The 13,746-nt window shown below is 38.7% G+C and overlaps 1 protein-coding gene across 1 annotated transcript in view; it reads left to right on the top strand.

Moving 5' to 3' along the window:
* Positions 1–533: 533 nt before the first annotated feature.
* Positions 534–13,746, top strand: part of zgc:153031 — a 34,684-nt gene continuing 21,471 nt past the window's right edge. Inside the window, exon 1 of the mRNA XM_057837317.1 lies at positions 534–699. Coding sequence (XP_057693300.1) covers positions 593–699 — 107 coding nt within the window. The 5' untranslated portion in view covers positions 534–592. The remainder of the gene's footprint in view (positions 700–13,746) is intronic.

Raw genomic sequence — 13,746 nt, 5'->3', positions numbered from 1 at the left:
ACGCAAAAAAAACACTTGTAGAATTTTTTTTTTTTTACATTGTGTTTTTTTCATGTATATTTCACAACGCAAAATTTGGAAATACAAGTTGTTGTTTTTTGTTTTACAAGTTAAAATTAGTCATTTTACAGGTATTTTTATTTTATTTTAAAACTAGGTTACGAGTATCTTTTTTGGCTCATAAAACTCGACAAGAATGTGACAAAACCTGTGCACTTGTGATTGGTCATTTTTAACCCGTAGTGAAGAAAAAACACCAGTAGAACAAAACAAACAAAAAAATACTTGCAAACAGAAAAAAACAACTTGTAGAACAATTCCCTCGTGGTTTTTTCATGTTTATTTTACAACGCAAAATTTGGAAATGCAAGTGTTTTTCTTTGTTATACAAGTTAAAATTTGTCATTTTACGGGGATAATTTTCATTTTACAACTTGACTTCTTTTGGCACTATTCTATCTCCAGTCCAACTCTCGCCGCTGTTAGCGCTTTCGCAATTGCGGATCAACCCAATAGCGAGTGACGCCGTGTGGGCGGTGTCAGACCGGTTCACTCGCCCGGTACTTAGTTTGTGGAACTTTTGGCGACGAAGATGGAAGCGGATCCCCGGGACGTGCAGGTAAAACCCGTGCGCGTCATCGCGGCGGCGTGCAAAGGCGGAGGCATCGGGAAAAACGGCACGCTGCCCTGGAATTTACCGTAAGTAAAACCAGTTTGTTTGTTTTTTTTCAACCAGCAATCTTCGGTTATGAAACAGTTGAAAAGGAGTATTTGTTCTTGGCAGAGTGGAAAGTAACGAATTACATTAGTTCTGGTTACTGATTTTTGTGTCACGTTATTTTTTTGTTGAAGATTTCTTAAATACTTTGAAACCTACTGAATTCAATACCAGAATTATTTTTGTTAAAGTCAATATTTATTAATAATTATTATATTTACAAATATAGTACTGTATTTGGACCAGAAACGTCACTTGGGGGGCACCAGGAGTTACACAGGACGTGAAGGCAGGGCCGGTCCAGCCTATACGCAGACTATGCAGCTGCTTAGGGCCCCTCACCACTAGGGAGCCCCCAATCTGGCAATTGTTTAATTTATATTCTATTTTGTTTACTACTGTTTGCTTTATTTGACTTTTGTGAGTTTTGATACTTGATTACAAGATTGAAAAAAATAAAAGTTATATCTACTGTAAGTACTGACAATCGTTTGGGGTGAGAAGTTTGAAGTATGAAGTTCAACAAAACCTGATTAATATACAAAATATGGACGTATGGGTTGGCTTGCATGTATGGGTTTCACAGTATACTGTGACGAAATGGTGGGCCAAAATTATGGGCCCCTTTGCATTATTTTTGCTTAGGGCCCCAAAATGCCCTGCGTGAACGTAGCAAACAAGCACAAAACTTCACAAACAGCTAACAAAGACAAATTTTTGTATTATATGTTTTCATATAAAATCATAGAGGCTAATGCTATGACTTTCGCTTATAACACAGTAATTGTTTGTTCCAAATATTTGCCATTCGCACGGATTACATTTTGGGCACATATGTAACAAAAAGATGGCTGTAATTTCAAACCCTGAAAAATACTACTATACTTGAATTTAAGTACTATCTGGGTCAGGCTAATTTGCCTTACACACACAAATACATGCACACAAAGCACACAAACATATATGAACACATTATACAAGGGCTGTCAAAATTATCGCGTTAACGGGCAGTAATTAATTCTTTTAATTAATCATGATAAAATATTTGACGCAATTAACGCACATGCCCCGCTCAAACAGATTAAAATGACAGTACAGTGTATTCTCCACTTGTTACTTGCGTTTTTTGGAGTTTTGTCGCCCTCTGCTGGTACTTGGGTGCGACCCATGAGCATTGTGTAATTATTGACATCAACAATGGCGAGCTACTAGTTTATTTTTTGATTGAAAATTTTACAAATTTTATTAAAACGAATACATTAAGAGGGGTTTTAACATAAAATTTCTATAACTTGTACTAACATTTATCTTTTAAGAGCTACAAGTCTTTCTATCCATGGATCGCTTTAACAGAATGTTAATAATGTTAATGCCATCTTGTTGATTTATTGTTATAATAAACAAATACAGTACTTATGGACCATATGTTGAATGTATATATGCGTCTTGTGTCTTATCTCTCCATTCCAACAATAATTTACAGAAAAATATGGCATATTTTATAGATGGTTTGAATTGCGATTAATTGCAATTAATTAATTTTTAAGCTGTAATTAACTCGATTAAAAATTTTAATCGTTGGACAGCCCTACATTATACATAACATACCTACAGTACAGGCCAAAAGTTTGGACATACCTCATTCAATGCAACACGAATGAAGGTGCTGAGTGATCATCACACACTAAACTAACTTGCATTAGCATAGTGATCACGTTAGCATTGCGTTCGCGTTAGCATTAGCAGTTAGCGCAGTGACTCTGTCTTCTCATACTCTCGGAAAACATTTTACATACAGTTCCTGCCGTCCAGGTGAGTTTAATTAACTGAAAATAATGTGATGTTTTCCTGTGAAGTGTGTATTATTATATGTTATTATTAGGGCTGTCAAAATTATCGCGTTAACGGGCGGTAATTAATTTTTAAGATTGATCACGTTAAAATATTTGACGCAATTAACGCACATGCCCCGCTCAAACAGATTAAAATGACAGCACAGTGCAATGTTATTTTATTTGTGTTTTTTGGAGTTTTGTTGCCCACTGCTGGCACTTCTGTGCGACTGATTTTATGGGCTTCAGCACTCATGAGCATTGTGTAATTATTGACATCAACAATGGCGGGCTACTAGTTTATTTTTTGATAGAAAATTTTACAAATTTTATTAAAACAAAAACATTAAGAGGGGTTTTAATATAAAATTTCTAGAACTTGTACTAACATTTATCTTTTAAGAACTACAAGTCTTTTGAGCCATGGATCGCTTTAACAGAATGTTAATGTTAATGCCATCTTGTTGATTTATTGTTATAATAAACAAATACAGTACATATGTACCATATGTTGAATGTATATATCCATCTTGTGTCTTATCTTTCCATTCCAACAATAATTTACAGAAAAATATGGCATATTTTATAGATGGTTTGAATTGCAATTAATTACGATTAATTTTGAAGCTATAATTAACTTAAAATTTTTAAGTTTGACAGCCCTAATTATTATGTATTATAACTTTATAGATTGTCACATCAATATTAGTGTTCATAAAACATTTAAACAATTTATTACAATTATTAGAGACTAATACAAACTTTGTAAATGCACAGTAAACACTTATATTACATGAGCTAAACATAAGGTAACATACTAATCACTTTTGCTAGGAGACTACACAAGTTCTCAAGCCTGCTTTTTCCAGTTTTCCCTCCTTCTAATGAAGCTAACATCTTAATAGACGCTAATGTCGATGTCAGTGTTCATAAAATGTTAATTTCTTGGAGTTATTAAAGACTTGTGTGAGTGCACAGTCAAAGCCATTATACCACATGAGCTAAGCTAACATACTAATCACCTTTGCTAGGGGACTACACAAGTTTGCGAGCCTACTCTCCCTCATTTTCCCTCCTTTTAACAAAGCTAACATCTTTATAAATGCTCACGTCAATGTTAATGTTCATAAATTGTTTAATTCTGGCTGGTATTAGTTATTAAAGACTGATACAAACTTTTTGAGTGCACAGTTAACGCTATTTTACCACTAGAAACTGCAATTTCGGGAGAAATTACACACCTTGGTCTTTCCTCTGTGGAGATACAGATCTTAGCCCCACTCAGGTCTATCAATAGAATGGATCATAATGCCAGTCATTGGCAAAAAACAAAGTAAAAGCCGTTAGAAATGAATGGGAGAATTGGACGTCCATGGACGTCAATGGCGGCACCTTTCACAATTGTTAATGGAATCGGGGAAGTTTGGGGGACACGTCCTAATGATATCTAGTCATTTTCTCTTGATTTGGGAAAAAAAAAAATTTTCCCATTGAAAATGAATGGGAAAAATTTTGGACGTCCATGGACGTCAATGGTATCAACTTACATAAGCGTCAATGGAATCCAAGTACATTGGCATCAATAAAATTAAGAAACATGAAGAAATGCCATAGGAAATGAATGGGAAGTTTGGACGTCCATGAACGTCAATGGCATCACCCTCCATAAGCGGCAATGCAATCGGGGACATTTGGGGGACACGTCCTAATGATATCTAGTCATTTTCTGTTGATTTGGGAAAAAAAAAAAATCCCATTGAAAATGAATGGGAAAAATTTTGGACGTCCATGGACGTCAATGGTATCAACTTACATAAGCGTCAATGGAATCCAAGTACATTGGCATCAATAGAATGAACAAACATGAAGAAATGCCTTTGGAAATGATTGGGAAGTTTGGACGTCCATGGACGTCAATGGCATCACCCCCCGTAAGCGGCAATGCAATCGGGGACATTTGGGGGACACGTCCTAATGATATCTAGTCATTTTCTGTTGATTTGGGGGAAAAAAAAAATTTCCCATTGAAAATGAATGGGAAAAATTTTGGACGTCCATGGACGTCAATGGTATCAACTTACTTAAGCGTCAATGGAATCCAAGTACATTGGCATCAAAAGAATGAACAAACATGAAGAAATGCCATTGGAAATGAATGGGAAGTTTGGACGTCCCTGGACGTCAATGGCATCACCCTCCATAAGCAGCAATGCAATCGGGGACATTTGGGGGACACGTCCTATTGATATCTAGTCATTTTCTGTTGATTTGGGGGAAAAAAAAAAAATTCCCATTGAAAATGAATGGGTAAAATTTTGGACGTCCATGGACGTCAATGGCAGCACCCCCCATAAGCGTCAATGGAATTGGGGACGTTTGGGATATACGTCCTATTGATATCTGGTCATTTTCTGTTGATTTGGAGAAATTTAGTTTTTTCCCCATTGAAAATGAATGGGAAAAATTTTGGACGTCCATGTAAGTCAATGGCGGCACCCTTCATAAGCGTCAATGGAATTGGGGAAGTTTGGGGGACACGTCCTATTGATATCTGGTCATTTTCTGTTGATTTGGGGTAATTTTGTTTTTTCCCCATTGAAAATGAATGGGAAAAATTTTGGACGTCCATGGCAGTCAATGGCATCGACATCCATATAGTCAATTGAATCCAAGTACATTGGCATCAGTAGATTCGACATGCATGGCCGTCAATGGCATCAATGCAATGTAAATTCCATTGGAAATCCCATTGGAAGTGAATGGGACTTTTCCCATTCGAAATGAATGGGATAGTTTTTGGCAAATTTCCGAGGAAGCGTAATTTTTTTCCAAATTCTGTATACAACTTTTATGCCCCTCACCGTCCCGGAATTTTTGATGCCCAAATTGTGTGATTTGGTCAAAAATTGTAGGACTAGATACATTTTGAAACTTTTTTTTTTTTTCCGGAAAATTGCCGTTTACGGGCGAAGGGAAAATTTTTCGGGTCCGTTTGAAAAATTCCCATCGTCGCGCGAAAATTCCGGTTGTGCCGATATTTGAACGGTGCCGATCGGTCAAACGGTTCGGGCTGTGCAGCGTGCGTTTTTTTTTCATTCAAAATGAATAGGACAGTTTTTGGCAAATTTCCGGGGAACCGTAAATTTTTGCCAAATTCTGTATATAACTTTTATGCCCCTCACCGTCCCGGAATTTTTGATATCCAAATTATGTGATTTGGTCCAAAATTGTAGGACTAGATACATTTTGAAACTTTTTTATTTTTTCGGAAAATTGCCGTTTACGGGCGAACGGAAAATTTTTCGTGGCGGTTTGAAAAATTCCCATCGTCACGCGAAAAATCCGGTCGTTCCGATACTTCAACGGTGCCGATCGGTGCTATGGTTTGGGCTGCGCGGCGCGCCGAAAAAAACGACTATAATAATAAGAAGAACTAGAAACTGCAATTTCGGGAGAAATTACACACCTTGGTCTTTCCTCTGTGGAGATACAGATCTTAGCCCCACTCAGGTCTATCAATAGAATGGACCATAATGCCAGTCAATGGCACTAAACAAAGTAAAAGCCATTAGAAAAGATTGGGAGAATTGGACGTCCATGGCCGTCAATGGCGGCACCCTTCATAAGCATCAATGGAATTGGGGAAGTTTGGGGGACACGTCCTATTGATATCTGGTCATTTTTTGTTGATTTGGGAAAAAAAAAAAATTCCCATTGAAAATAAATGGGAAAAATTTTGGACGTCCATGGACGTCAATGGTATCAACTTACATAGGCGTCAATGGAATCAAAGTACATTGGCATCAATAGAATGAAAAAACAATTAAATGCCATTAGAAATGAATGGGAAATTTGGACGTCCATGGCCGTCAATGGCGGCGCCCTTCATAAGCGTCAATGGAATCGGGGAAGTTTGGGGGACACGTCCTATTGATATCTAGTCATTTTCTGTTGATTTGGAAAAAAAAAAAAATTCCCATTGAAAATGAATGGGAAAAATTTTGGACGTCCATGGACGTCAATGGTATCAACTTACATAAGCGTCAATGGAATCCAAGTACATTGGCATCAATAAAATGAACAAACATGAAGAAATGCCATTGGAAATGAATGGGAAGTTTGGACGTCCATGAACGTCAATGGCATCACCCTCCATAAGCGGCAATGCAATCGGGGACATTTGGGGGACACGTCCTAATGATATCTAGTCATTTTCTGTTGATTTGGGAAAAAAAAAAAAATCCCATTGAAAATGAATGGGAAAAATTTTGGACGTACATGGACGTCAATGGTATCAACTTACATAAGCGTCAATGGAATCCAAGTACATTGGCATCAATAGAATGAACAAACATGAAGAAATGCCTTTGGAAATGAATGGGAAGTTTGGACGTCCATGGACGTCAATGGAATCACCCCCCATAAGCGGCAATGCAATCGGGGACATTTGGGGGACACGTCCTAATGATATCTAGTCATTTTCTGTTGATTTGGGGAAAAAAAAAAAATTCCCATTGAAAATGAATGGGAAAAATTTTGGACGTCCATGGACGTCAATGGTATCAACTTACATAAGCGTCAATGGAATCCAAGTACATTGGCATCAATAGAATGAACAAACATGAAGAAATGCCATTGGAAATTAATGGGAAGTTTGGACGTCCGTGGACGTCAATGGCATCACCCTCCATAAGCAGCAATGCAATCGGGCACATTTGGGGGAAACGTCCTATTGATATCTAGTCATTTTCTGTTGATTTGGGGAAAAAAAAAAATTCCCATTGAAAATGAATGGGAAAAATTTTGGACGTCCATGGACATCAATGGTATCAACTTACATAAGCGTCAATGGAATCCAAGTACATTGGCATCAAAAGAATGAACAAACATGAAGAAATGCCATTGGAAATGAATGGGAAGTTTGGACGTCCCTGGACGTCAATGGCATCACCCTCCATAAGCAGCAATGCAATCGGGGACATTTGGGGGACAGGTCCTATTGATATCTAGTCATTTTCTGTTGATTTGGGGAAAAAAAAAATTTCCCATTGAAAATGAATGGGTAAAATTTTGGACGTCCATGGACGTCAATGGCAGCACCCCCCATAAGCGTCAATGGAATTGGGGACGTTTGGGATATACGTCCTATTGATATCTGGTCATTTTCTGTTGATTTGGAGAAATGTAGTTTTTTCCCCATTGAAAATGAATGGGAAAAATTTTGGACGTCCATGTAAGTCAATGGCGGCACCCTTCATAAGCGTCAATGGAATTGGGGAAGTTTGGGGGACACGTCCTATTGATATCTGGTCATTTTCTGTTGATTTGGGGTAATTTTGTTTTTTCCCCATTGAAAATGAATGGGAAAAATTTTGGACGTCCATGGCAGTCAATGGCATCGACATCCATATAGTCAATTGAATCCAAGTACATTGGCATCAGTAGATTCGACATGCATGGCCGTCAATGGCATCAATGCAATGTAAATTCCATTGGAAATCCCATTGGAAGTGAATGGGACTTTTCCCATTCGAAATGAATGGGATAGTTTTTGGCAAATTTCCGAGGAAGCGTAATTTTTTTCCAAATTCTGTATACAACTTTTATGCCCCTCACCGTCCCGGAGTTTTTGATGCCCAAATTATGTGATTTGGTCAAAAATTGTAGGACTAGATACATTTTGAAACTTTTTTTTTTTTTCCGGAAAATTGCCGTTTACGGGCGAAGGGAAAATTTTTCGGGTCCGTTTGAAAAATTCCCATCGTCGCGCGAAAATTCCGGTCGTGCCGATATTTGAACGGTGCCGATCGGTCAAACGGTTCGGGCTGTGCAGCGTGCGTTTTTTTTTCATTCAAAATGAATAGGAAAGTTTTTGGCAAATTTCCGGGGAACCGTAAATTTTTGCCAAATTCTGTATATAACTTTTATGCCCCTCACCGTCCCGGAATTTTTGATATCCAAATTATGTGATTTGGTCAAAAATTGTAGGACTAGATACATTTTGAAACTTTTTTATTTTTTCGGAAAATTGCCGTTTACGGGCGAACGGAAAATTTTTCGTGGCGGTTTGAAAAATTCCCATCGTCACGCGAAAAATTCGGTCGTGCCGATACTTCAACGGTGCCGATTGGTGCTACGGTTTGGGCTGCGCGGCGCGCCGAAAAAAACGACTATAATAATAAGAAGAACTAGAAACTGCAATTTCGGGAGAAATTACACACCTTGGTCTTTCCTCTGTGGAGATACAAATCTTAGCCCCACTCAGGTCTATCAATAGAATGGACCATAATGCCAGTCATTGGCACTAAACAAAGTTAAAGCCATTAGAAAAGATTGGGAGAATTGGACGTCCATGTCCGTCAATGGCAGCACCCTCCATAATTGTTAATGGAATCGGGGAAGTTTGGGGGACACGTCCTATTGATATCTAGTCATTTTCTGTTGATTTGGGAAAAAAAAAAAAATTCCCATTGAAAATGAATGGGAAAAATTTTGGACGTCCATGGACGTCAATGGTATCAACTTACATAAGCGTCAATGGAATCCAAGTACATTGGCATCAATAAAATGAACAAACATGAAGAAATGCCATTGGAAATGAATGGGAAGTTTGGACGTCCATGAACGTCAATGGCATCACCCTCCATAAGCGGCAATGCAATCGGGGACATTTGGGGGACACGTCCTAATGATATCTAGTCATTTTCTGTTGATTTGGGAAAAAAAAAAAAATCCCATTGAAAATGAATGGGAAAAATTTTGGACGTCCATGGACGTCAATGGTATCAACTTACATAAGCGTCAATGGAATCCAAGTACATTGGCATCAATAGAATGAACAAACATGAAGAAATGCCTTTGGAAATGAATGGGAAGTTTGGACGTCCATGGACGTCAATGGCATCACCCCCCATAAGCGGCAATGCAATCGGGGACATTTGGGGGACACGTCCTAATGATATCTAGTCATTTTCTGTTGATTTGGGGAAAAAAAAAAAATTCCCATTGAAAATGAATGGGAAAAATTTTGGACGTCCATGGACGTCAATGGTATCAACTTACATAAGCGTCAATGGAATCCAAGTACATTGGCATCAATAGAATGAACAAACATGAAGAAATGCCATTGGAAATTAATGGGAAGTTTGGACGTCCGTGGACGTCAATGGCATCACCCTCCATAAGCAGCAATGCAATCGGGCACATTTGGGGGAAACGTCCTATTGATATCTAGTCATTTTCTGTTGATTTGGGGAAAAAAAAAAAAATTCCCATTGAAAATGAATGGGAAAAATTTTGGACGTCCATGGACGTCAATGGTATCAATTTACATAAGCGTCAATGGAATCCAAGTACATTGGCATCAATAGAATGAACAAACATGAAGAAATGCCATTGGAAATTAATGGGAAGTTTGGACGTCCGTGGACGTCAATGGCATCACCCTCCATAAGCAGCAATGCAATCGGGGACATTTGGGGGACAGGTCCTATTGATATCTAGTCATTTTCTGTTGATTTGAGGAAAAAAAAAAAATTCCCATTGAAAATGAATGGGTAAAATTTTGGACGTCCATGGATGTCAATGGCAGCACCCCCCATAAGCGTCAATGGAATTGGGGACGTTTGGGATATACGTCCTATTGATATCTGGTCATTTTCTGTTGATTTGGAGAAATTTAGTTTTTTCCCCATTGAAAATGAATGGGAAAAATTTTGGACGTCCATGTAAGTCAATGGCAGCACCCTTCATAAGCGTCAATGGAATTGGGGAAGTTTGGGGGACACGTCCTATTGATATCTGGTCATTTTCTGTTGATTTGGGGTAATTTTGTTTTTTCCCCCATTGAAAATGAATGGGAAAAATTTTGGACGTCCATGGCAGTCAATGGCATCGACATCCATATAGTCAATTGAATCCAAGTACATTGGCATCAGTAGATTCGACATGCATGGCCGTCAATGGCATCAATGCAATGTAAATTCCATTGGAAATCCCATTGGAAGTGAATGGGACTTTTCCCATTCGAAATGAATGGGATAGTTTTTGGCAAATTTCCGAGGAAGCGTAATTTTTTTCCAAATTCTGTATACAACTTTTATGCCCCTCACCGTCCCGGAATTTTTGATGCCCAAATTGTGTGATTTGGTCAAAAATTGTAGGACTAGATACATTTTGAAACTTTTTTTTTTTCCCGGAAAATTGCCGTTTACGGGCGAAGGGAAACATTTTCGGGTCCGTTTGAAAAATTCCCATCGTTGCGCGAAAATTCCGGTCGTGCTGATATTTGAACGGTGCCGATCGGTCAAACGGTTCGGGCTGTGCAGCGTGCGTTTTTTTTTCATTCAAAATGAATAGGAAAGTTTTTGGCAAATTTCCGGGGAACCGTAAATTTTTGCCAAATTCTGTATACAACTTTTATGCCCCTCATCGTCCCGGAATTTTTGATACCCAAATTATGTGATTTGGTCAAAAATTGTAGGACTAGATACATTTTTTAACTTTTTATTTTTTTCGGAAAATTGCCATTTACGGGCGAACGGAAAATTTTTCGGGGGATTTTGAAAAAGTCCCTGCGTCGCGCGAAAAATCCGGTCGTGTCAATACTTGAATGGTGCCGATCGGTGGTACGGTTCGGGCTGCGCGGCGCGCCGAAAAAACGCGGAGAATAATTTGATGATATAACTAGAAACTGCAATTTCGGGAGAAATTACACACCTTGGTCTTTCCTCTGTGGAGGTACAGATCTTAGCCCCACTCAGGTCTATCAATAGAATGGATCATAATGCCAGTCATTGGCACAAAACAAAGTAAAAGCCATTAGAAATGAATGGGAGAATTGGACGTCCATGGACGTCAATGGCGGCACCTTTCATAATTGTTAATGGAATCGGGGAAGTTTGGGGGACACGTCCTAATGATATCTAGTCATTTTCTGTTGATGTGGGAAAAAAAAAAAAAATTCCCATTGAAAATGAATGGGAAAATTTTTGGACGTCCATGGACGTCAATGGTATCAACTTACATAAGCGTCAATGGAATCCAAGTACATTGGCATCAATAAAATGAACAAACATGAAGAAATGCCATTGGAATTAATGGGAAGTTTGGACGTCCGTGGACGTCAATGGCATCACCCTCCATAAGCAGCAATGCAATTGGGGACATTTGGGGGACACGTCCTATTGATATCTAGTCATTTTCTGTTGATTTGGGGAAAAAAAAAAAAATCCCATTGAAAATGAATGGGAAAAATTTTGGACGTCCATGGACGTCAATGGTATCAACTTACATAAGCGTCAATGGAATCCAAGTACATTGGCATCAATAGAATGAACAAACATGAAGAAATGCCATTGGAAATTAATGGGAAGTTTGGACGTCCGTGGACGTCAATGGCATCACCCTCCATAAGCAGCAATGCAATCGGGCACATTTGGGGGAAACGTCCTAATGATATCTAGTCATTTTCTGTTGATTTGGGAAAAAAAAAAAAAATCCCATTGAAAATGAATGGGAAAAATTTTGGACGTCCATGGACGTCAATGGTATCAACTTACATAAGCGTCAATGGAATCCAAGTACATTGGCATCAATAAAATGAACAAACATGAAGAAATGGCTTTGGAAATGATTGGGAAGTTTGGACGTCCATGGACGTCAATGGCATCACCCCCCATAAGCGGTAATGCAATCGGGGACATTTGGGGGACACGTCCTAATGATATCTAGTCATTTTCTGTTGATTTGGGGAAAAAAAAAAAATTCCCATTGAAAATGAATGGGAAAAATTTTGGACGTCCATGGACGTCAATGGTATCAACTTACATAAGCGTCAATGGAATCCAAGTACATTGGCATCAAAAGAATGAACAAACATGAAGAAATGCCATTGGAAATGAATGGGAAGTTTGGACGTCCCTGGACGTCAATGGCATCACCCTCCATAAGCAGCAATGCAATCGGGGACATTTGGGGGACAGGTCCTATTGATATCTAGTCATTTTCTGTTGATTTGGGGAAAAAAAAAAATTTCCCATTGAAAATGAATGGGTAAAATTTTGGACGTCCATGGACGTCAATGGCAGCACCCCCCATAAGCGTCAATGGAATTGGGGACGTTTGGGATATACGTCCTATTGATATCTGGTCATTTTCTGTTGATTTGGAGAAATTTAGTTTTTTCCCCTTTGAAAATGAATGGGAAAAATTTTGGACGTCCATGTAAGTCAATGGCGGCACCCTTCATAAGCGTCAATGGAATTGGGGAAGTTTGGGGGACACGTCCTATTGATATCTGGTCATTTTCTGTTGATTTGGGGTAATTTTGTTTTTTCCCCATTGAAAATGAATGGGAAAAATTTTGGACGTCCATGGCAGTCAATGGCATCGACATCCATATAGTCAATTGAATCCAAGTACATTGGCATCAGTAGATTCGACATGCATGGCCGTCAATGGCATCAATGCAATGTAAATTCCATTGGAAATCCCATTGGAAGTGAATGGGACTTTTCCCATTCGAAATGAATGGGATAGTTTTTGGCAAATTTCCGAGGAAGCGTAATTTTTTTCCAAATTCTGTATACAACTTTTATGCCCCTCACCGTCCCGGAATTTTTGATGCCCAAATTGTGTGATTTGGTCAAAAATTGTAGGACTAGATACATTTTGAAACTTTTTTTTTTTTCCGGAAAATTGCCGTTTACGGGCGAAGGGAAAATTTTTCGGGTCCGTTTGAAAAATTCCCATCGTTGCGCGAAAATTCCGGTCGTGCCGATATTTGAACGGTGCCGATCGGTCAAACGGTTCGGGCTGTGCAGCGTGCGTTTTTTTTTCATTCAAAATGAATAGGAAAGTTTTTGGCAAATTTCCGGGGAACCGTAAATTTTTGCCAAATTCTGTATACAACTTTTATGCCCCTCATCGTCCCGGAATTTTTGATACCCAAATTATGTGATTTGGTCAAAAATTGTAGGACTAGATACATTTTTTAACTTTTTTTTTTTTTCGGAAAATTGCCGTTTACGGGCGAACGGAAAATTTTTCGGGGGATTTTGAAAAAGTCCCTGCGTCGCGCGAAAAATCCGGTCGTGCCGATACTTCAACGGTGCCGATCGGAGGTACGGTTCGGGCTGCGCGGCGCGCCGAAAAAACGCGGAGAATAAGATGAAGATATAATAAATAACTAGAAAC

This window comes from Corythoichthys intestinalis, chromosome 5 (assembly GCF_030265065.1).
Source record: "Corythoichthys intestinalis isolate RoL2023-P3 chromosome 5, ASM3026506v1, whole genome shotgun sequence".
NCBI lineage: Eukaryota > Metazoa > Chordata > Actinopteri > Syngnathiformes > Syngnathidae > Corythoichthys > Corythoichthys intestinalis.
The sequence above is the reverse complement of the archived record's forward strand: the minus strand, read 5'-3'. Positions and strand labels throughout refer to the sequence as shown.